Genomic DNA, 25,894 nt, shown 5'->3' with positions numbered 1-25,894 from the left:
TGATATTTGGATTTTCTCTTTTCCTTTTTCTTTCCTTTATTATAAACAGTAATAAGTCACCCAGACCAGATGGGATTCACCTAAGAGTTCTGAAGGAACTCAAATATGAAATTGCAGGACTACTAACTGTAGACTGAAATCTGTCATGTAAATCAGTTTCTGCACCAAATGACTGGAGGATAGCTAATGTGATGCCAATTTTTAAAAAGGGCTCCAGAGGTGACCCTGGCAATTACAGTACAGGAGGCCTGACTTCAGTACTGGGCAAACGGGTTGAAACTATAGTAAAGAACAAAATTGTCAGACACATAGATTAACATAATTTGTTGGGGAATAGTCAACATGGTTTTTGTAAAGGGAAATCGTGCCTCACCAATCTACTAGAATTCTTTGAGGGGGTCAACAAGCGTGTGGACAAGGGGAATCCAGTGAATATAGTGTATTTAGATTTTCAGAAAGCCTTTGACAAGGTCCCTCACCAAAGGCTCTTAAGCAAAGTAAGCTGTCATGGGATAAGAGGGAAGGTTCTCTCATGGATTGGTAACTGGTTAAAAGGTCGGAAACAAAGGGTAGGAATAAATAGTCAGTTTTCAGAATGGAGCGAGGTAAATAGTGGTGTCCCCCAGGGGCATGTACTAGGCCTAGTCCTATTTAACATATTCATAAATGATCTGGAAAAAAGGGGTAATCAGTGAGGTGGCAAAATGTGCAGATAATACAAAACTACTCATGATAGGTAAGTTGCAGGCAGACTGCGAAGATCTACAAAAGGATCTCTTAAAACTGGGTGACTGGGCAACAAAATGGCAGATGAAATTCAATGTTGATAAATGCAAAGTAATGCACATTGGAAAACATAATCCCAACTATACGTATAAAATGATGAGGTCTAAATTAGCTGTTACCACTCAAGAAAGATCTTGGAGTCACTGTGAATAGTTCTCTGAAAACATCCACTCAATTTGCAGCAACAGTTAAAAAAGCAAACAGAATGTTAGGAGTCATTAAGAAAGGGCTAGATAATAAGACAGAAAATATCATATTGCCTCTATATAAATCCATGGTACGACCACACCTTGAATACTGTGTGCAGATGTGGTTGCCCCATCTCAAAAAAGATATATTGGACTTGGAAAAGGTTCCGAAAAGGGCAACAAAAAATATTAGGGGTATGAAACGGCTTCCATATGAGGAGAGATTAATAAGACTGGGACTTTTCAGCTTGGAAAAGAGACAACTAAGGGGGGATATGATAGAGGTCTATAAAATCATGACTGGTGTGAAGAAAGTAAAGAAGGAAGTGTATTTACTCCTTCACATAACACAAGAACTAGGGGCCACCAAATGAAATTAATAGGCAGCAGGTTGAAAATAAACAAAAGGAAGTATTTTTTTTCACACAGTGCACAGTCAACCTATGGAACTCCTTGCCAGAGGATGTTGTGAAGGCCAAGACTATAACAGGGTTCAAAAAAGAACTAGTTACATTCATGGAGGACAGGTCCATCAATGGCTATTAGCCAGGATGGGCAGGGATGGTGTCCCTAGCTTCTGTTTGCCAGAAGCTGGGAATGGGCAACAGGGGCTGGATCACTTGATGATTCCCTGTTCTGTTCATTCCCTCTGGGGCACCTGGCATCGGCCACTGTCGGAAAACAGGATACAGGGATAGATGGGCCTTTGGTCTGACCCAGTATGGCCTTTCTTACATTCTTATTATTACTATTGCATTTAAAAGTTTGTGAGGTTCCCCAATATACAAATAAGGCTACTTGATGTCTGCCTCAGAGCTTACATTTGAAATGAAGGCCGGATGCAACAAAACAGTAGAGGACTGTTTGAAGAGGGACAGGTTGATTATGTGGATGCTGAGCAAAGACTTGTGTATGCTATGGTGGAGCAGAAATTTGAAAAGCTAACCTTTTTTTAAGTGCAAGTAGAAATAAATGCCATTCTCTCTTTTTTTTTTTTTTTTTTTTTTTTAATTTTTTTTCTACCAGTTTGTGGTTAGTTTTCTTTTGCATTTATTAAAACAGCGATTCCAGGAGAAGTGGGTTTTTTTCCAGTTCAAAAAGATCCAGAAATGTTTTGGCAGAGTCTTCAGGGGCATTGCTGAACACACAAATCTTCTTTGATTTCTTGAGATTTGGCCAGTCTGAGATGTAATGTGTTATAATCCTAGTCTGCAGTCTGGCTAGACTAATAAACCTGTATTTGGTTAGAGATCTTTACTGCAGTTTACAGATTTTAATGTAAATATATTTATCATATGCTCAAAAAAAAATCAAAATTTTTGCTGCAGACTTTCCTGATGTGTCCCTCCCCTCCCTGTATAAAAAAAACATAATCATTCAAAGTACTATTGTATATTTTTAGCATGGCCTTCAGTTTACACACACATACAGTGTTTACATGGAAACAATTCAGAGTGCATATAGAGGTGTAGGGTGTGTGTGCGTGTGCGCAAAGGGATGTTTTCCTGGACATTTTAAATAGTTTTGCCTTTAGGAAAAATATATTTTTCTTGGAATTCATATTTTGGGGATATCATCTATGGTACTGTGGCTCATCGACTCATAGATTTTAAGCAAGAAGGGACCACCATGATCATCTAATCTGATCTGCACACTGTTGGCCACAGAGTCTCAGCTTTCTACTTCTGTAATAGACCTGTAACCCCTGATTTGAGTTACTGAAGTCTTCAAATCATGATTTAAAAACTTCAATTCATAGAGAATCCACCAATTAAATGCTTTAGTGAAGAATCACTAATCTTACATTTTCAAAAACTTGGATTAAAGCTTCTTACTCTTAAGGTTAATTAAGATTTCAGTTTGTAAGAGAGGGAGTAAAACCAGGTTAAAAAATCAATACTTTTATAAATCATTTTAAAAATCAGAGTGAAAAAGATGCAAGAGTTTAATAGTGATTTATGGCAAAATTTTATTTCAGTAATATGGCAGTCTGTTTTACCTCTTGGACTGGAAGTGTCATGAGCAGATATGCACTCTCTCGTTGACCCTATGTCACAGGATGTCACTTCAGCTACCAAGTGAGCAGTGCTGCGTAGCCTGTTTTCATAGTCTCCTAGTCACAAAATAAACAGACTGTGTACGTTTACACCACATGTACCTTTTAATCTTCAGTTTCCACACATTGTGGACATAGGACAGATATACAACAGAAGGAACCTTTCACCCAGTTTTTTTCCCTCTCTGTTCACCCTCTAAGCTCTTCCCTTTGCTTTCTGTTTCTCTCAATTATATATCCTCCCCATTACTAAGCCCATTAGCCCAACAATTGCCACCAAATGTCAGTAATCCCTCCCACCCTCCATAACAGGTTGGTTGATTCCAATTAAGCCTGCAGCCGTCTCTGCGCTACAGCTAGTGGTGTTTCATGCCTACCTCAAAGAGAGAGTGTGGTAGTGGAATTTTTCTCTTCCAAGCAGTAGCAGCCTCTTGCAAAGTAACATAAATATTGACTAGGGGCTTGGCTACACTTACGGTTTGCAGCGCTGGTAGTTTGCAGCGCTGGTCATCCAGCTGTGTAGGAGCAGCGCTGGTGTGTGGCCACACTCACAGCTACCAGCGCTGGTGTGTGGCCACATTTGCAACATTTGCAGCGCTGTTGGGAGTGCTGCATTATGGGCAGCTATCCCAGCATTCAAGTGGCAACAACGTGCTTTTCAAAAGAGTGGGGTGGTGGGTGGTGTACTGTGACAGGGAGCGGGGAAGAGAGAGAGAGTGGATTTTTGGAGCCAACACTGTGTGTTAGTTTCCTGGATTGAAAAATCACAAAATGTTCGCGAGCCCTTAGTCTTAACTCTTAATTGCAAACAGCCTGCCTCCAACACGGACTCCCCGCTGTTTCACTCACTCCCTGTGGTGTACTGTGACAGGGAGCGGGGAAGAGAGAGAGAGAGTGGATTTTTGGAGCCAACAATTTAGCTTCCTGGATTTGAAAAATCACAAAATGTTCACGAACCCTTGGTCTTGAACAAGCCTGCCTCCAACGCTGTTTCTCTGTCAAGCAAACATTCACTCCCTGCCTCTCATTTGATCGTTCACAGCCAGGTACAGATAGCTCCTGTTTGCTGTGATCAGTGTTTGTTTTTTTGATAAGCAGTTCAATGGAGCTCCGAGCTCCGATCGGAGTTCAGAACAAAACAAAGAGAGGCTGCATAACAAAACAAAGAGAGTAATTTAGTTAAAAGCTTTCTGGGATATCTCCTTATTCCCTGGAGGCCAATAAAAGCGCTGGTGTGTGTCCACACTTGATGAGCAGCGCTGGATCACCAGCGCTGCAATCGCTACACCCCAACCTGGCCAGGTGTACAGCCAGCGCTGCAGCCAGGGAGTTGCAGCGCTGGATGTGCCTTGCAGGTGTGGACGGTTACTAATTGCAGCGCTGGAAAGCCTCTACCAGCGCTGCAACTTGCAAGTGTAGCCAAGCCCTAGGGATGTAAATATTTTTAAAAGTACCCATTTAAACTATTAAAATTATATGGGTTAACATTTAGTTCACAATCTACCCCTGGCTTGGAGAGGTGGGAGAGGTGGGGAGGCTCACTCTGCTCTCTCTCCTCAAAGGTGGAGTACAGTGGGCTGGGGGACAGTTTGCATGCACATGGCTGGGTGCCCTGCGCCTTGCTCTGGTCCCACCCCTTGTTCTCTGAGTTACTAGACATTGCAATATATTAACGATGAGACTAATACTTACCAGTTAACTGGTTAATATTTTACTTTATCTTCTTGTCAGTATTGGGGATGTATGTATATGAAGTGTATTATTGCTAACCTAATCTTTATATTCCACATTTATTAAATTTAACCATATAAAAATGTGTGTTCTGTGTCCTCCTTGTGGGAATGTGCTGATCTAGCTAATTACACAAATCTTGGAAGGAGAAATCTTCTTAAAATTCATTATGAATAAGTTTGGAACCTAGCAATAAGATTTTTAGGAAATAACGATTGCTTTGGAGCAGACACTTGAAATTTGGCATTTGATGGCATTTGTATCAGAAATGTGCCTTTTGCTGAACCCATGAAAATCTGCCCAAATTTGGCCAACCTTCAAAGATTTTAGCTGTTAAGTTCTAGCATGTGCAAACTGCAGGGTTTTTTTTTTCAATGGCAGGGGTCCTGTGAAAAAAAACAGCATGTAATCATGTAACTGAAGACTATATCATCACGCGTGTGCACAAGGGGGCTGAATTATGGTTGCACAGATAACCTTATCTGTGGCATTTCCTAACTTTTGAGGACCCCCCCACTGCTAACTTGCCCCGTCACTACGGTATTTAAGTAGTTTTGAGACGTTGGATATATGTACAGGGGAAGTGTAGATGTGTACCACACAGTCAAGGCTTATGTCGGCATGCTCCTGTGGATTGGAGGTTCTCAGTTTAGATGTGTGTTCTATGCGATCACTGCACTCTGTGCAAAAGGTTGTTCATTTATTGAAGGATGGCTCATGTGCTTACTGTTTGTTTATTTATTTATCTGTATTATAGAAGCTCCCAAAAGCCCCAGACAGGTTCAAGACCCCTTTGTATATGGTCCCTGCCCTAAGAACTTAAAACTAATTTGAAACAAGATTGAGCAAGTGAGTGTAACAAACCAATGAAGGGAATCTTGGAAGGAAGACTGCGAGGGGTAGTAAGGCCACCTGGTTGTATTGTTTGGCTGTTGCATATCTCTCTAGTTCCAGATCACAGTCCTGTTCATTCTCACTTGTACAGTAACGCCTCACATAAGTTGTAGTTATGGTCCTGAAAAATGCTACTTTAAGTGAAACGATGTTAAGTGAATCCAATTTCCCCATAAGAATTAATGTAAATGGGGGGAGGAGGGTTAGGTTCCAGAGAAATTTTTTTCACCAGACAAAAGACATTATATTCATATCCAGTATGTGTTTTAAATAATTTTAAACAAACTGTGTAATGCTCTACTCACCAATGATGATTGAAGCTTGGTTGAGGGGAGGCGTAGTGGGGTCGGGGCACTGGGGCTTGCCCCACTCCGCCCGTCTGAGCTCCTGCTGGGGAGCGGGGTCGGGGGCTTGCCCACTCTCCAGCTGGAATGCTGGGGGGCGGAGTGGGCTAAGCCCACACCCTGACCTGTCCCCAAGCTGGAACGCCATGTGGGTGGAACAGGGCAAGCTCCCACTCCCCGAGCCTGCTCCCTGGCAGGAGCACCAGGCGGGCAGGTGGAGTGGGGTGAGCAACCTTATAACAGAACGTTGCACGACTTTAAATGAGTATGTTCTCTAATAGATCAGCAACCTAATAACGAAACAATATTAACTGGGACGACTTTAAGTGAGGGGGTTACTGTACGTACACCCTTGGACAAAACACTTAATGGTGGGTGAGCTGACTAAATATGAGATAGTTGAAATATTTACAGTTAAAATAGTTTTTGACAATCCAAAGAAGCCTGGGGATTTCATAAAGAATGTTTGTTCTGAGTGCATTTTGTTAGACAAGTTTTGGACCAGTGGAAAAAATGCATAACTAAATTTGTCTGGACACCGTAACCTCTTATTAACAAACTTCAAGACATTCGTCTTAATAGCTAAATGAATACAGAACAGTTAAGCAATAAAAATGCTTTACAGTGACAAAAAAACTTGTTAAACATTTTTGGCAAGTGTAGACAAGTTAAAGACTATTCAGCTTTGAAAGCAACAGGTGTTATTTCATTATAAATATATCCCTGTAATTAAAATGAGGAATGACATTTCATATTAACGTTTTCTGAGTCATGTCAACCACACTTCTGTTGAGATGGTCCATCTAATATTGACCAAGTCAGAGTAAACTTAGACTTCTAGTGCATTCAGAATTTCTTATTTAACAAAACACCCCAGTTTCCAATTCTGGGATTTAAATATCAGCATTATAGCAATTTAAGTAGTTAACTTAAAATCCAGTGTGGCTTTCTTCAAAATGTATTCTAGAATGTTCTTCTGACACAGGGTTTTTATTTAATTTCCTTGACTTGTGGTGGTGATTGGTTGTCTTTGTATTTTGTAGTGTTCACACGTGTGCCAGATATGCTTCACAAAAACACTAAGACAAATCTTGGCCTCAAAGATCTCATAATTTAAACAATGGATTTAACAGGCAAATGAGGTTACAACATACATCAGGAAGGGTGGTGGTTGCTGGGTGGGGGTGGAGCAGAAGGCAGAGTTGCAGATCACAAAATACAGAACAAAGTGTGTGACAGCCAGACAGAATATTCACAGTTGAGGGACTCCTGCTATGGAATGAACTTCCAGAGAAGATTAGATGAATCCAGAGTCTGACTGTCTTTAGGAAATGCTACAAAACTTTCCTTTTTGATAAAGCTTTTCTACCATGACCCAAATGACATTCACATTATCAGCTTTCACCTTTATTTGTTTTGCCAAAGTAAACAAATCATACCTAGAGTTAAGATAGAAATGTTTTCCAAAAATTCCATATTTTTTACATAAGTAGCCTTCCTTTATAAATGTTTACTGAAAGACACAACATTGAGTGTTTTATCAAATAATACTTCATATGACAACAGCTTCCCCTTAGAATATCACATGCACAGAAATGAAACTTTATTGGAAAACTGTTTCAGAAAGTTTTGAAAAGAAAGTAGGAAAATGCTCAGGCAACAGGTTTTTTAAAAGAAAAATTTCTCACCTGTTTACTGAAATTCAATATGTAACTAAATAACAAGAAGAATGTTCTCTGATTTGTTCCCAGCCAGTTGTCAAACATCTTTGATTTCGTTTGTGCAGCCCTTCAGTCAGGAGACCATATAACTGGTTGTGCTTTCAGGCTAGGAAATACTTTACAACTAGGTGGTTTTGCTTCCCGTTCCCAGAGACTGAGTCTAAAAATTCTCAAGTGAATTTAGTGCTGTGGTGAAGTGTTGAATTGCCAGCCACGGACACTGAAATTCTGTAGTGCTGATGTACTTTGGTAACAGTTTGTCAATTAGTGTTGGTGATGGTGGATTGTTTCGCGATGTGGACAACTTCCTGCTAAGCATTAGACTCAGATGAACCCATTTCATGTATGCTGACATGCATTTCATTAGCAACTTGGAGGAGATGATTGCAGGACCCATTGTCTGACCTTTGTTTTCTTGGCTAGTCCCTTTGAGTGTGTGTAACTGTAGAGGTGCACTTGTAAAGTAGGAAGATGGTGATGCGTAACACTCTGGCTGCACATTGTTGGATCATTTTATTATATTTTGGAAAGGTGGGGGAGGCAAGGAAGAGAAAAGTAGAAGCTCTTCAAATGTAGACGCAGTTCTGGTGCTTGTGCATTGAAGGTCCTTTATCAGTTTTAATATTTTAACTCTTGATATTCTTAACTGTGACTGGTAGTGATTCTCATTGTGAGCTGAGGAGTGTTGCTGTTTTCTGTTCTTTTCTTTCCTTAATTACTATTGTCTTGCCACTCCTTGTTCCTTCTGTTGTCCTCTAATTTCCAGCTGATAACCCTGTAAATATGCCTAATCACAGTGAGATATGGCAGCCAAATCTGGGGGGGTGACCACAGGAACACTGTATTTAAAGTCACCAATCTCTGCCTTGCAATTGTTCCCTGTAGTGAGGAGTTTGCTTGATGCTTTTCTTTGCCTCTAGCAGGGAACTCTTCCTCCTTCCTCTTTCCCCCCACCCCCCTCTGCTTTTTTTTACACATAAATGGAACACAGTCTGAACCTACATTAAGGAGACTTCTTTGGAACTCTATCTCTTCTCCCAAAAGTAGCAATTTAGTGGCCACTGGTGCAAAGGATAAAACCCTCCTTCCCCTTTCACTGTACCTGAGGAATTGTGTTGATTTGGGGCATTCTCCATTTCTGCCTACCCTGGGAGCAAATGATACTTGGTATTCAAATGATCTTTCCCATGTACAGAGCCGGCCTTACGGAGTGGGTAACCACCAAGGGCACCATGGTTACCACTCCACCTGCTGCTGTTCCATCTGTTGAGCGGCTGCCCAGTGCTTGGGGAGCAGTACTTAAAGGGTGCCAAAGAAAGTTCTCCCAGAGAGCCATTTTCCCTAAGGCAGGCCCTGTACTGTGTTGTGCTACAGAATGCCCAGTGATGGCTACGGCTAATGCCCCTAAAGTTTGGTTAATGACTGCTCCAGTCCTTATCCCATCTCCTGATGCTGGTGCCTGGTCTGAGGTGGTATTTTGTATGTGGACAAATATCTTGCCTAATGAGAACTGGACCACTTCTGATGAACACTTAACAATCTGATTGCCTGGTTTGGGTTTGAATTGATGTTTATGAAAAGAAATATCTTGTAAGCTATTACAAATCATGTGAGCCATCCGATCCCAAATTAGTGTTCCTACACTATGATAATTCCATTATATAGGATTTTATTTCTATTACGATACATTTTCCCTCAAGTGTTAGAGGAAAATGCATTCTGGTAATCTGGGCAAACATTTTAAAGTATTTGAATGTAAGATAATGTGTACATTTTTTTAAATATAAGCCATTTCCTGTAAATTTTGAAAAGCTTTATCATCACTCTAAACTCTATTACATTCTTTTTGGGATGATGATACCTAGGGAGTATTATTGTAGTCCTCCAAATAACTATTAAAAAAAAGTCCTGTAATTAGAAAGAGCTAGGCTTTTTTATATAATATTTCTCCACCTTTTCTTTTCAGCTATTTATTTGTATGAATGTGTAGATGTGCAAGATTCCTGAACATTGATTCATAACTTGTTGCCAACACACACTCTCCTCATCCACTGGTCGCTTAGATGCTGGCTGTAGAATATAACAATAAAAACAAACCACATGGGGGAGGAAAACCAAAGCCATCAGTGGAAACTGCTGCCTCTGTTTTGTAATTGAGTGCAAAAAAAAAATAAAATTGTAGGTGCATTAGTGCTCTGTATTCAGCCTCCCCTCTCCCCATTTTCAGGACAGTAAACTGGATTTAAAATGTCCCAAATGGGCATCATTGAAAACTAAACCCACAAATCTAAAATCGTCAATAGGAAACTAAATAGAAATTGAAAACAAGCATTCTGTTTAAACGTTACCAGAGATAACCACTATTTCAGTTTACACAAGAGATTCCATTGCAGGTAGGTGCTGAACAAAGTCCTTGCACTCGAATTCTGACCTGAAAAGACCACTACTGTTCCACTTCTCGGCCTTTCTTGAGCAGGCGTTGTCACTTGTTTTATGTGGCAATTGTAGACAAGGAGATAGATAAAAATAATTTGATATGTGGCCTAATTTGTTGTGTATATTTAGTGTTTCTTGCATTACAGAAAAGATCCCCTAGCTTTTGGCTGTGCTGAACTCTGTGGATTCCTTCTTGGTGTCTGAATGAATGAGGTAGTGTAAACAACTGAAGATAGGACAAACACAGGGAGAAAGACCACACTGATAAGTAGTCTAGATAGGAGGGTAAGTGAAACTGCTCTTCTTTTGTTTCAGTATAACCTGGGACACTGCAAAGGAGTCAGAATTCTGTTTGGAAAAAGAAAATAGACAAGTACAGATGCCTGAAAATGCAGGATCACAAACAATATTTCCAGTATGTTTTAATTGCTTGGGCCTAAATGTAGCTCTTGGGCTAACTTTAACAGCAAGAAAACTCGGGGTTGAAACTTTTAACAGAGCAGGTACTTGCAGAAAGTACTGCTACATGGACAGGTAAAACCTTTGTTTATTCTATCAGTGAGTCATCTTAAAAAATCATGAAAGCACATCAGACTTGTATTGTTAGCCATGGAGAGAACTTCTGTAATTCTACAAAGTGCCTAGTTTCCAATCAATGACATGGGATTAGACCCAACATTTGGAGACATTTATATTACTGGCATCTATAGCCTGGTAAAAACATGGTGTACTTACTTAGCTTGGCCAAAACAGCTTCCCCTAACCTAGAGGTTTCTGAGACTTCTTCTCAGTGGTCCTGATTTTTGTAGCCTGTCAGGTTGAGGAAAAAACAGAGCATTAGAATTAGCAAAAGACATAATAATTCTAAAAAACCCTGAATAATACATCTGATGTAGAAGAAAAACCATCACATGTTGACTACAGGCCCTCATTATATTACATTAACCTAGTTTTGTTCAGATTTTTTTTTTAAAGCAATTTAGGCCTTTTGGTGTGGACTGAAAAACGGAACTCTTGAACTATGTTTCTCCAGCAGTTCTTGCAGTTTTGCAGGTTTCACTGCTGTGAAAGGATATGTGCACATGTGGGGTGAGCAGTAGTGGTCAGACAGGTATGAGGAACAAGAAATAAAAATGAGGCTGTGAAAGGGAAAGGAGATCTATTAAAAATTTCAGACCATTTGAAAGTTTTTTCTAAAATATTTGGAGTCTTATTTCATTTGTCAGAATACTGAAGTAATTTTTAATTCATATAACGACTTAGAGTGGCAAATATTAACATTGTGGGCTATGTTATTGTTGTTAATAAATCTAACCTGGGACAACTGTCAACAGTATTAACAGTTCCTTCATAAATGCAGAGTTCAAAATATCTTGTAGACATGGAAGAGCAGAGTGCCAAAAATAAGGGGCACCTCAAAATATCTGTTAACTTAAGGATTTGTTGCATATGTAACAAACTGGCTATAGTGTGTGCCAAATGCAAAGTCTGGCACAGTGTTCTAATTGTTTTTAAATAGTCTGCAGTGTCAAAAGCAGCTGGTTAAACTAAGTACCATTACTAATTAAAGAGAACCAGAATCACTGTGGAATGCAAGATCACTGCAGCCTTACAAGGGCAGATTTAGGTCTTGAACAGTTTCTGGAGCCAGAATGTAATGTAGTCAAAGAAACAAACAGAGCCGAGATGGAAGTGGTCTTTGCCAATATTTTAGCAAAAAATGAAGGTTTGGAGACAGGCTGATACCTTGGAAAATTCTTAAACAGTAGATAGATAATTAATAATTAATTCTTTAGCCATTGCTGTTTACCTAACTAGAGAGCTGATGGTGAAATTCTGGGTCATGACCGGGGAAACAGCAGGGGAATGGTTTTAGTTCTGACTTTACCCTTACACATGCTACAAAAGCTGAGTATCTGAGTTCCGCCAGCCACTGAGGTTTTATATTTTTGGTATGTTTCATCGCAGGCTGTGCTGATTGCAAGCCTATTCTAATCTGACCTTCCAATTCTGTGTAAACATTAACATAATTGCCCGTATTTGAAGGCGTGCAAGAACTGAGAGTTGAAAGCAGCTTTTGGAAAAATGTAATTCAGATATCTAGAATTTTGTTTGCACTGTGGGCAGAAAAAATGGGGATTGTTTTTCTTTGCACACAGTTGTATTTGTGAGTTGTAGGTGGAATAAATGTTAATAAAAGAAAAAGGGGTATCCAACAATGTCTGAATAATATAGTCACTTGCACTACTGTGCTAATTAGTCATACTGTGCTATTTAGCAATGCATGTTCATGGAAAGTGTTTTCTGGAATTGCAGACCTTTGACAAATCCAGGGTGACTTCAGCATGAGATAATCATCTTGTGCAGTACTACTTGTTGTGTTGGAACAACTCCTTACTTAGCTAAAGAGACTTCTGTACTGAAATGTTTGGAGGCTGGAAACTTGACATTCTCAGAGGATTTATAGAGTGGCGAGCATTGTACTTCACAGAAAAAGCTTTAGAGAAAGCTTGTGTAGATTGACCAAAGGGAAAGTAAACAAAGCATGCATGTAACCAAAACAATGGCTTTAATTGAGTTGAGACGCACACATGAGGAGTTGCTAGCACAACTTATTTTGGTAAGCCCCGAAACAGTAAAAACAAGTTAACATTTCTCTTCTATGTTCAGAAGATCCCTTCAGTATCAACACACTTTTATGATATACCATTCTCATAATTAATTTTATATATTATTAGCTTTACTGCGAAGGTGTTTTCCCCCTTCTCTTACATTCTATTTTTAATAATGACCTGTGTGCTTCTTGCACATATGATGTATTTGCTTGGTTTAAGTTTTTCATAACTTAAAAACATGAATAATTATCCCTTGTCTCTTCCAGTATGGAAAATCACAGCTTTCAAAATCCTCTTCATTTATATATTTGAAGCTTTGTTGCATTTTGGTTGGCTGTTGTTGTGGAGTTCTTTAAAGATCAGTTGCATCTTTTTGCTAACTAGAATGGGAGGGGAAAGCAATCCACGTAAGAAGGTAAACACTGCCAGGATCAGTCCTGAGGCTGGCTGTGGCAAGTGGCGGATGTTTCTGAGGAAGGCGTTATGCTTCCACTCCATATAGTGCAGTGTAAGTTAGATGCCACTAGAATGCTCTAACCAGCATCATATTTACCCAGATACTGAAATACTCCTGCATCTGATCTGCCTGCATTAGTCCTCATTACTTATTTTTACTGGTAAAGATGAACATGCTGCTGGGAGGGAGACTGAGACCATGAATTAAACTCCAAATCATGCATTTAATTTTAAATTTAAACACAAGCATTGAGTACACTTTGTGCTCCATCTGCTGCTTGAGGTTGAATTCATTTTTCCCCTCATCTTTAAAGTAGCAATAAGATACTGTTTTTACTTTAGTTCTACAGACTATTTCCACAGTTTGAAAACACCACTCTATTAAAAGACTGCCATTTCATTCTCACTGTGTTTGCTTACAGATAGGAATAGATTCTCTTGTACACCAACTATTTTTAACTAAGGCTAATACGCTCATACACCGTCTCATATGTAATGATGATAGCATGAGTTATGGAGGTGTCCTGAAATAGATAAATATGACCCCTTTGTGTTCTGTGCATAAAACATTGATGAAGATAATACATTTTTATATAAACCAGAACAAAAGAGGTTCTCTGATTTTTGTTTCTGGAGAGAGAATCTTGTAAAATTGTTTCTACCATAATGAAAGCAGTGGAAACACCTGATACTCAGAGGAAATATGTTGAGCTTTTATGAGCTTGTACAGTACTTGCAGTTAGCTACTAAGGTACAAGAACTAACCTGGATGTGTCTTCCCCACCAGTGAGGATGTCCTCCTGAGAATGTCCAAGGAAATTAAAGTATATTACAAATGGATAGTTAACAACACATTTTAATTACTTGAGTGAGGTGATTCACTGCAATAATTTTAATTTACCCCTGTTATTTGAATTTGGTGTATCTTGATCATTTTAAAGCTTATTTAATAGTAATTATACAGACCTAAACACTACCAACTGTGCAGCTAACAGACAAAATGAATTATAGAGTATTGGAAACAGTTACATATATGCTTTAAAGCAGAGGGTCTCACTCAACCTTTTTCATTCTGAGGCCACCGCCTACATGCCATAAAAACTCCAAGGCCCATCTGTGCCACAACAACTGGTTTTCTGCATATAGAAGCTAGGGCCAGCGTTATGGGGTAGCAAGCAAGGCAGTTGCCTGGGGCCCCATTCCACAAGAGCCCCTGTGAAGCTAAATTGTTCAGGCTTTGGCCTCAGCCCCGGGTGGCAGGGCTCAGGGCCCCAGACTTCAGATCCATGCAGTGGGGCTTTGGCTTTCTGCCATGGGCCCCAGTGAATCTGGCCTGGTCCACACTAAAAAGGGGGTTCGAATTAGGGTACGCAAATTCAGCTACGGGAATAGCGTAGCTGAATTCGAAGTACCCTAATTCGAACTACTCACCCGTCCAGACGCAGCGGGGTCGAACTCCGTGGCTCCCCCATCGACTCCACCACCGCCGTTTGCAGTGGTGGAGTACTGGAGTCGACCGCAGCGCTTCCGGAGTTCGAACTATCGCGTCTAGATCAGACGCGATAGTTTGAACTCCGTGAAGTCGAACTCACCGCGTCGACCCGCGCAGTGAGTATGGACCTGCCCTCTAACACTGGTCATGGTTGGTGGACCCCCTAGAACCTGCTCACGCCCCCTCGGGGCCTCAGACCCCTGGTTGAGAACCACTGCTTTAAAGGACTTCTTATACACAGCTATAGAAGCTTCAGTTGCTTGTTCTGGGACTACTTCCTGTCAACACCTAGTTGTTTGATTAAGACATTTACTTAGTTTTGCTTCCATTAATTACATTCTGGTAATAATTAGTTCTTGCATATGTGGGAGTGGTACACTATTATGTCTAGTAATGTGTTCATATGTGTGAAATTCCCCAGGGTGTAATGTAGACTGCTGGGTCCCCTTAACTCTTCAGGCTTTGATGCCTTGAACACTGCTTTGCTGGTGAACAGAAATCCCTCCATGTAAACTCACTCTCAGCGGAATACATACAATCATAGAATATCAGGGTTGGAAGGGACCTCAGGAGGTCATCTAGTCCATCCCCCTGCTCAGAGCAGGACTAATCCCCAGACAGATTTTTGCCTCAGATCCCTAAATGGCCCCCTCAAGGATTGAAACTCACAACCCTGGGTTTAGCAAGCCAATGCTCAAACCACTGAGCTTTGCCATCCATGAATTACATAGCAAGGTATTGGCTCTTTAGCATCTTGTTGGCATGCCAGTGTGTCTTTGTCTCTGAGAAAATGGTTTGTGGGCATTACCCAGAACTAAGACATGTTTCAGTAATAACCATATAGCAAAATCTCATAATTTTACATGCAGTGATGTTACATTTCAACAGGATAGTAATAATCAGCAGATTATGAATTTTCAAATGATATCTCACAAAGCACACTTTGTACAAAATATATCAAAACCATATAAAAGTGGTGAATATGAGATACAGGGTGTCACAGTATGACACAGTTAAAGGTTTCTAAGGACAAATGAAGTAAAATATTCATAACAGCTTAATTTTAAAAGCGTTAATATAAAACAGAATGGGCCAGATTCTCTAAAGAGCTTTCAGCTCCTTTATGTCACACAGGCAGCAGAAAGGGGCAACAACCTGGCTACAGATGGTCAGCAGAGTTCCTCTGGCAAAGGGAATCTGTCTGCTGGAAACTACTGCGCTGGATCTCAGTCTGTGCACCTGCCTCCTTCCCTACACTGGCAAAGATGGCTTGTCAGGGGCTTCGTGTAATTCAGCAGTGCTATGCCAATCCTCCATTGGGGTATGGATCACTAAGTACCCGGTGTCAGTAACACAACATGGAGGTGCCCAACTGCAGTTTTAAGTTTGTTCAAAAATTCTAGCAGAACTTCAGAATTGGGGAGTTGAAGGTGTAACCAGCTCCCTGATGGGGGCTCCACTTTCCTGCACTACATAGAGTTCTGAGGAGAGAACTTTGTCCAATATTCACCACACATTTGTACTTTAGCATTTAGACTAAACTGAATGTATAGAATGTATAGTAATAGTGTAAGGTTCCTACATTGTGTACAACAATTTACATAGTGTTGATAGTACTAAATTTTTACTGCCATAATTAAAAACTGTTTTATTTCTTACTTTTGAAATGGCAGTAATACACGTTAGTCCCTAACACTTGTGTGTGCAGTTAAAAAGAAAATCCCAAACTTTTGGCTAGACAGAGTGTACGTACACATGTAACTTGTTTTAAAGAAAAAGCTATGTAAATATAAGAACACTCTTTCTCTATAGGTTGAATTGTCTTTCAAAACTCAGAAATAGTATTAGGCCTCTATGATGAGAACGTACTTTAAAAAACACAAACAACCCCCCCAATATTTGCTGTGTTAAGGGATGGTCTCCATGATGTGGTGGTTTACTTTTGCTAACATAATTTCATTTTGATTGCAGCCTAAAAGTAATCAGTGTTTATGACTGGCTTTGGGAAGTCTGAGATGTAAAATAGGTTAAGTGCAATAACAATGCAAGTTACTGATTATATCAGCATTACAGTTCAGTAATAATTCTCAGTTTATACTGAGCAATGACCCTCAGACATAGAACTTTTCACTACTCTTGCAAAACCTGTACACTTACAAATATAAACTAATGCCTTCAGGAGGAATTTAAGGAGATTAGTCGCACAGTAATCATAACTTTATTACTCTTTCATGCAGACTGTTGTAGGAATAGCCTTGGCATCCACACAACCATGCAATTCGAGGCTCTCTTAGGGTGGTTAAATGACCAGAGTAGTGAAGTTTTGTTTCTAAAATACATGGTTTAAAAAAAATTTAAAAGGAAGACTGAAAGGGAAGAGACCAAGGAAAGCATATACTGTACTAAAAGGAATGAAGAATCAGCTTTTCCTGGTAGACAGAAACACTTTATTTGTAAAAGGCACCAATCGCATAGTACTGATGCTGTCTTTATTTGCCTTTCATGCTTATGATCTAAAGTTTGATATTAAGTCCTTTATCTAATATTAAAATCATAATCTAAAATCTTAACTGATTCCTGGCAGGATGTGTACTATTGTATTACATTATTGTATGCAAGAGAGAAGCATTGTTAGAATAATCTTTCAGACATTACTAGCCCTATTGTCTGTTGGGACTGAACAATGAAGACGATGGAAATGCACATGGCAACACCCACTTTTCCTTTTCTGAAATTTAAAATGATCTCTAATTCTTAATGTGTTCTGAAGCTTGAAAAAATATGCATAAAAGCAATTGTTCTTAAAATGACTAAGATTATGTTAAGATTTTCGAATATCTTGTTAATGAAGCTCTTTCACAGAGTGATACTAGTTCAGAATATAGAAATGAAATAAAAATTCAGCCCCAAATAAGGCTGTATTATTAAGTCATTCTTCCTAGTTAACTAGGAGAGGCAGGTAAAAGAATGATTTTTGTAGTACTGATTGTCACATAGTCATGCATAACTAAATTGAACTAGATAGGGTAGATTTGATTTAAATCACTAGTCAGGAAGACTCGATTTAATCATGGTTTTCTGCATAAAAGTGCATTCTTGTTGGTTGTTATAATCTTAATACATATTCTTCACAACTCAGATAGATCTGGTTTCATTTTTAGAAGGTACACACTATACATTTTTAAACAGTGATTTATTTTGAAAACTTTTCATATGAGTTTTACAGCTATATCAGAGAATAAATGATTGGTTATTTCATGTACTAAAGGTAATTGAAGCAGATAGTTCACCTCCCAATGACTTCATAAATATCTCCAATTCAACAGGTTAATCTTTAATATTTGGAGCATTTTCTTCCCATGGTGTATTAGGAGGAGAACATCACCAGACAGACATTAACATTGTTTTATGTAACTAAAACAACAATGTTAAGTATTCTGTTTTTTTTCCCTTCAACAGCAAACATATAATATTTTAACAAAAAAGCATATGCCCCTCGCTTCTCACATTTATCTCCAGACTTCTTCTCCTTGTCCAGATCTATTCCGCCCCAACAATCTTCTATTCACTGAATTTTGTGAAACTTTGCACTTTTAGAGAGAGGTAAGGGATTGACTCTGTGTACACAAATTTGCAGAGGGACAATAGAGTTGAGGTCTGTTATTTCTCACCTCTATTTATTTATTTATTTAAAAACATTTTTGCTGTTAACAAGCATGTTACCTCTGGAGACACAAGTCCACAGTTTGAGAACTGCAAAACTAAGCATCTCTGATGGTATCTTCTAGACTGAGCACTGAGTGCCATTGGATAGATAGAAAGATTAACCTAAATCTATACAAAAGCTCCTGGAACCCCATAAAATTGGGTCCCTAATCCATGAACTATTGGAACTCATTTATAAAACTTTTATTAAACATTACATGAATATACTGTCTCATACTATAGAATTAGAATTTATAATCCCTATTCCATGATGAGACGTTATAGCTCAAAGATATATCTTAATTAAAACGATCTTTAGATAGGTTTTTTCCTCAAAAAGCATTTTATAAAAAAAATCCGATTTAAATAAAAAATACTATCCCACTGTGCAACTGGCCACAAGGTGCTTTGGGAAGGGTTTGCAATGCCTCATGGGGCAGGTATAGCGTCACATGATGCAGGTTTCTCCTCCCATCCTTCCAGAGGCATCCAAGTAGATTGTCAGCTGTTTTTCAATTGAAGGGGAGCAGGGGGAAGGAGAGTGGTGTGTCTGGGGTGGGGGAGGCAGCAGGCTGACTGATCTATCCTGAGGCAGGGTGAGAGGGACACTCTCCCACCCCTACATCAGCCCCTGACTCTGCTTGGCACATTGGTCTCTCCTGAAGCAGCCCGCTCTGCCTGCCTGCTTATGGTCCTGTGACTGGTTCTGTGATTCCCTCTGAGTTCTCCCACAGCCGCCTCATCTGCGGGGAGCAGCATCCAGAGCTGTTCTGGGAGCTCTCCATGCTGAGGAATGTCAAAGCACTGCAGCAGTCCCGTCCCTCCTCCCCTCTGCCTCCCTGCAGCAGCAGTCTGCCTGCCGCTGTGCTCCTGTGCAGGACAGAACAGGCGCCTTCCCGCTAATGATTTTCTCTTTATTCCCCACAACTGAGCAGCACGCTCAGCTGTCAGATACTTCCAGGAACTTTAAAAGGGGAGGGGTGCATGCCAGCAGAGTGGTCATGGCAGGCATGGTGGGATACTGGGGGAAGCCAGTTATGTTGACAAAACAAACAGCAGAGTCTTCACTGATGCTTTGTTGCAAAAAGCTTTAGGCCTCTTGTTGAGGTGGTTTTGTTTTGTCGGCAAAACAGCAGAGTTTTGTAACCAAAAGTAGCTTTGTAGTGTGTATACCTCCCCTGTTTTGTCGGCAAAAGGCAATTTTTGCCGACAAAACTTTGTAGTGTGGACAAGGTCTTAGTTTAGTTGTTGTTGAGCCATAAATGTATTGTGAAAATCCCTGTGACTGGACAGGTTTAAGACTAGAAACAGGTTGACATGGCTGGATCCAAGTGACATGTTGAAATGCAGTCCCAATAATACGTGTTTTGAAGAAAGAAAAATCCTATTTCCCCCAATAAGTTCCATTGGTTCCTTTTGTGGCATTGTGTTGTGCTTTTATTTGTTTGTTACACATTCCTCAAAGAAAGGTCGAAATAATATTTTTCTATCATTGTGAAACAGCCTGCTGGAAGCCATGTCAGGAAAATATACAGAAGTTGCTTGTTTGTCAGTTAAATATGCATGTCATAATCTTCCTGGAAGGACTGCACCAGAGAGAGAGAGAGAGAGAGATTAAATAAAATGCTAGTTTGTGGTAGAAACAAAAAACAAGGAAACTTTAAAGTTAATACCCATTCCTTGTCTTAATACTTGCATCTTTCCTTTATATGGTGAATTACAGTTATGGTCTTAACTTTGAAGCCCTTGGACATGTAGTTTGTTTAATAGAACCTTAGTATTCCTTATACATAGTTATTTCTACAGTTCTTTTGAACTGATTATTCCAGAATTTCCATCCTGAGCAATGAACATTTAACTTCCCAAAGTTACATGCTGTTATTGTTGATTGTGAAAATCTGACACAAATAAACCATTACAGGGACAAATTTGGGATATTTCACATACATTTGACATGGTCAGCAAAACTTGTCCCCTGTACTCTTACTGGTCTTCCAATTTTTTTCTGGAAATATAGTGAAAATTAGTATACACACGACACCCTTCCTCAAACATCCGAAGGCTCTGCTGTCCTAAAGGTCACTAGATTTTTGTTTTGGTAGTTCTTGTTTTGTTTGAAAGTAGAATCTAGAGTTTCCTTGAACTGCATTTTCTAACATCTTGGAATTGATGACCTTTAAATCCTATCAGAACTAGTGTACCTCCTTTGATGTCAGGAGTTTTGAGAATCTTCAAAAGTATATATGAGGACGTCAAGTGGAGAAACTTACTAAGAACTAGTACGACTGCTAGCCATCTAAGAATAGCCATGTCTAAGAATAGAAATTTGTGTAACAGTTAACTAAAACTAAACTCAAAACATGATTTCTCATCTAATTCATGTACAAAACTATAAACCGAATAGATCTTTGAAGCTTTTCTTTGATACTCTGGGTTAATCATTATCTGTTATGAATGTTTCATATTATAAGAATGGTCATTTAAGCAAAAAGTTTTTAAAATTTGTGAAAAAAATAGTGTGTGGCAAGTACTCCAGAATTCTTAAGATTTATAGTTCCTGCATTTATAATGTGATCTCTGTTTATAGTTTTCTGCTGCTAGGCTGCTGCATTTTAATGTACAGTAGTGTCTCTGGCGGCTTACTAAAATGTCCATTCACTGAAATGTTTCTATCGCAGTTCTAGGGAAGGGTTAAAATCTGTAAGTACACGTGACATATGCAAACTATGAATCATTCCAGTAGATCTGTTCAACTCTCCTGCCTGCCTAGGCAGCAGGCAGATGCTGTTCCCTTGGTTGCCATGGCAATCCTGCCTGTACTATAATAAAGCCCAGCCCAGATCCTTCCTTAGGCAGACCTCTGCGGCTGTTTCACCTAGCTCATTGTTTTTCCTCTAGAGGAGGAGGAGAGAAAGGGAAGGAACCGAGTGAACAGAATAGGATACCAAAGGCAGCAGTTTTTCATCTGCTTATAGCCTCTTGAGCCTTATTCAGGGAGAATTCAGAGCATGGCAGGCTCTTGATTTGTAAGATTCAGATGGGCTTGCAGGCAGCTGTGCTAGCCAACATCATCTTCAAGAGTGTATTTCCTAGCGGTATAGAGAGAGGAGCGAAAGTGTGTAGCGACTTGTGATGGGGTGGAGAAAGTCTCTCAGCTGACTACTTGTACAGCAGTTTATCGTTCCCTGCTACGTTCCTCTGTTCTGAAGCCCCTTCTAAGAGGAGAGCTGATGTCATCCAGAAGATCTTTTGGCAGGCTCTGAGCAACCAGCAAGTCCAGTCTTGAAGGCAGCAGACTTAATACAGTTCCCCTTCAGCTTCATTTTGCCTATCTTGGGATTTGTGTGCCTCCGGAAATGAAAACCTCCTAACATGGTTCTGAGGATTATGTGTGACCTGTGAGGAGGGGATTCTGTGATCACTGATACCTGCTTCATAGTAAAAGACCTGGATTTATTGGTGAGAAGACGGTATCACTTTGTCCAGTGAATGGATTGTATGAAAGCATCAGAAATCTGTGAAACATACTGTTGCCTGAAAACCTGCCAGGCCAGAAGAATAAGATTCCTTCTAGAATTCTAATATTAAAAATATACCTATATCTTGGCTTTAAAAGGAGCTGTGTTTTTTCCTGTTCTGCAGTGAGAAAGTAAGAGAACAATTCTATGCTTGTAAATAGACAAACTGTTTTCAAGTAACTATTTTCAGAAGTTAAACCTTAATTTTCTTTTGTTTACATGGCTGATAAATTTAATTTTTATTTTGATGAGGTTCTTTGGTAATTGGAAATCTGATTTGTAAGTAAGAAGAAATTCCATTTTTATTTCTTTTTATTTGGGAAATACCAACCTCCACCACACATACCTTCTGTTATTTAAAAATACTGATGTCTATGTTTTAGTCTAGTGCTATTTATTTACACTAGACTCTGTCGAAAATTTTTTATAGACTGTTTTTCTGCAAAACAAACAGCACTGTAAGGAGTATAGCGAATTAAAAAGAATAAATTGACATTGAATATTGATCCCCTCCTTTTTTTCCCCCCTGGAACAATGGATTACCTTGGAGACAAACTAACAGTGGCACAAACTCACATGACCCAGTGGATGGGGACAGTGCGTAGATCCTTACAGGAGGCACTAAATTTAGTCACAACTGCAGTTGCTCATGAACGGACTAGCGGGGAGGGTGGAAGCAGAACTCCCTTCAAGCGAACCTCCTCCTTCAGGCATTTTGCATCCCGGAGCAGAGAATCATTTAGAAGGTTTTCAGTGCGGAGTCAGCAGAGGTTCTCCTCCCTGAGGAAGAGGCAAGCCAGTTCAGAGCCACCAGATCTTGTAAGCAATGCCCTCTTTTTAGTTCTCCGAAGGTAGATAACTTACGATAAAAATGAAGGAAGTTTTTTCACTGCAGCATCTTGGCCGGGAACACTGATCTGTGTCATGTCAGCTTTTCAGTTTAAAAATATGTTCCAAAACACTTGTAATGCTGCCCGTTTGTAAATGGAGCTGGGCTTTTTCTGTAGTGCAAATAGAAAATTCCATGAACTCTTATTGGTCAAAGTTAATTTACACTAGTTTCTGACAAAAACTAACTTTGGTGTTCTCTTAAAACTAAGATAGGACAAAGGTCTAGTCCGTAATTGGCAAAAGTTAGTCTGAAGCTGCTTTGTATTTGGTATGCAGATGGGGAACACATTTGCCCAATGTAACTTCTTTCTTAATGTGTACATTTGTTCTTTTCATTTTTAATAACAATGTTTTAGGTGAAATAATGTAGACTGGTAAAAAGAATCAAGGTTCTGTCACCTTGCAGCTAATAGTAAGCCAATAATATTGTCCAATAAGGGACTAAAAGCTTAATTTATCACGTAAGAATAAACAACATTTTAGTATTATGAAATACAGAATGTAGGACCCACACTGGAATCTGCGGGGCATAATTTAATGAGAGCATGTGAGAATGGTCTGACTTGCTCTCCATACACTCTGACTTTGGGCCATGTGGAACCATTTTTTGATTAAATGTCTTTTTCTTTTTGGGACGTATCTTCAGAAAATGCACACTTTCTTGTTAAATAACTAGCATGACAAGGTGATAAGAGAAATGCATACTGAATAGGGAAGAGTTTTTTTATGCATATGAGGGGGTAAGAATTCCCCAGGTCAGTAAAAGCTCAATTTGAGGACAGTCTGAAGTGGTATGGGGATTGGGGATCCTGCTCTTGTTCCTACCTAGCAGATTTCTGCCAGGCATAGTTGACAAATCACCATAAAATGTTTGGGCAAAAGTTAAACCTCTGTAGTTCATAATCTGTATCTATGCATTGTAAAGCCACAGTGTTTCAGGTAGTTCCAACTGCTGTTTTCCTAGTGAACTAAAAGGAAAGGTAGTAAACCCTGCTAATTCTGGGTATGTCTACACTACGAAATTAGGTCAAATTTATAGAAGTTGTTTTTTTAGAAATTGTTTTTATACAGTCAATTGTGTGTGTCCCCACACAAAATGCTCTAAGTGCATTAAGTCGGTGGACTGCGTCCACAGTACCGAGTCTAGTGTCGACTTCTGGAGTGTTGCACTGTGGGTAGCTATCCCACAGTTCCTGCAGTCTCCGCTGCCCATTGGAATTCTGGGTTGAGATCCCAATGCCTGATGGGGCAAAAACTGTGTCGCGGATAGTTCTGGGTACATGTCATCAGGCCCCCCCTCCCTCCCTCCCACCCTCCGTGAAAGCAATGGCAGACCATTGTTTTGCGCCTTTTTTCCTGGGTTATCTGAGCAGATGCCATACCATGGCAAGCATGGAGCCCGCTCAGCTCACCGTCACCGTACGTCTCCTGGGTGCTGGCAGATGTGGGACTGCATTGCTACACAGCAGCAACTCATTGCCTTTTGGCAGCAGACGGTGCATTACGATTGATAGCCATCGTCGTCATATTCCTGGGTGCTCTTTTAGCCGACCTCGATGAGGTCAGTCAGGGGCGCCTGGGCAGACATGGGAGTGACTCAGCCAGGTCATTCCCATCTTCTGCCGAGCACCCAGGAGATGATGATGGCTAGCAATCGTACTGCACTGTCTTCTGGCGAGCAGCCAGGAGATGATGATGGCTAGCAATCGTAATGCAGCATCTTCTGCCGAGCACCCAGGAGATGACGATGGCTAGCAGTCGTACTGCACCGTCTGCTGCCAGCCGAAGATGTAAAAGATAGATTGAGTGGATCAAAACAAGAAATTGACCTGGCAGTGTGCACATCATGCTGATGAGCTCTGCATGGTCACCTGTGCTGATCAGCTCACCACGCTGGCCAAACAGGAAATGAAATTCAAAAGTTTGCAGGCCTTTTCCTGTCTACCTGGCCAGTGCATCTGAGTTGAGAGCGCTGTCCAGAGCGGTCATAATGGAGCACTCTGGGATAGCTCCCGGAGGCCAATACCGTCAAATTGCATCCACGCTACCCCAAATTCGACCCAGCAAGGCTGATTTCAGCGCTAATCCCCTCGTCGGAGGTGGAGTAAAGAAATTGATTTAAAGAGCCCTTTAAGTTGAAAAAAAGGGCTTTGTCGTGTGGACGAGTCCCGGCTTAAATTGAGGTAACGCTGCTAAATTTGACCTAAAATCGTAGTTTAGACCAGGCCTCTGATTGTTAAATGAGCCAAGTCTCTTTTAAACAATTGTTTCATTGGGAAGGAATTTAATAAATGGCTACAAACATTTCAAGAATAGTTCAACAAATTTTAAAGCAGACTTCTGATTTAGGGCTTCCTTTTGCACCATTGGAAGCAAGGGAGTTTTCCCTTGATTTCAATGGGAGTAGGATCAAGCCCTTCATTCTAGTACCTAGATAAACTGTGAGTGGCCCTATTGTGAACTTGTTCAGAATTTTTTTTTTTTTTTAGAAAGCAATATGCTTTCCTAAAGCCTAGAGGCATGGATAGATTTGATGGGGGCTAATTAGGATTTGTTTGTTGTGTGCTTTATGTAAAGCATGCATTCCTCAGAAAGGTATGTCATCTTCACACACAATCCTGCTAATATTTCATCAGCAATAAAACCTACAACACTTTATTGGTCCGACTTGTTGTTTATTTACTGTTTGGCAGCTAAGCTAAAGAAACTGAAAAAGATGTGTTGTCAAAGAAGCACAAAAGCAGGAAAGAGGCAAGTTTAGTTGGAAAGAAATGTAATGGGGGTGGGGGGAAGGGAAGCACCTCATGGGAAATTGTGACACTACACAATTAGAATTGTCAAAATGAAAAACAATTTTAAATTATCATGCAAAAGTGCTACAAATATATGGATTCAGAAATAGAAAGGAACGGAGTCTGCCTCTTGTTTAATGGGTCATTTAGAAGTAACAGCAAAACTTCCCACGGCTTACAGCGTAGAAAATCTTCTTGAAAGGTAGGGTGGCCTTTGAACTTACTGCTCATGCAGGCACCAGAGCCACTTTAGGTCTGAATCCTGCAAA

General features: G+C 40.0%; 1 protein-coding gene across 5 annotated transcripts in view; it reads left to right on the top strand.

Annotated features, from left to right (window-relative positions):
- KIAA1671 (KIAA1671 ortholog) overlaps window positions 1–25,894 on the top strand; it is a 142,363-nt gene that overhangs the window by 55,019 nt on the left and 61,450 nt on the right. Inside the window, exon 1 of one of the 5 annotated variants that reach the window (XM_039504606.1) lies at window positions 22,303–22,761. The exons of the other annotated variants lie outside the window; for them this stretch is intronic. Within the exon in view, the coding sequence (XP_039360540.1) occupies window positions 22,477–22,761 (285 nt within the window). The 5' untranslated portion in view covers window positions 22,303–22,476. Of the gene's footprint in view, window positions 1–22,302; window positions 22,762–25,894 lie in introns of those variants that run through there. 5 annotated transcript variants of the gene reach the window in all.

Source organism: Mauremys reevesii, linkage group 18, assembly GCF_016161935.1.
Source record: "Mauremys reevesii isolate NIE-2019 linkage group 18, ASM1616193v1, whole genome shotgun sequence".
Classification (NCBI taxonomy): domain Eukaryota; kingdom Metazoa; phylum Chordata; order Testudines; family Geoemydidae; genus Mauremys; species Mauremys reevesii.
The sequence above is the reverse complement of the archived record's forward strand: the minus strand, read 5'-3'. Positions and strand labels throughout refer to the sequence as shown.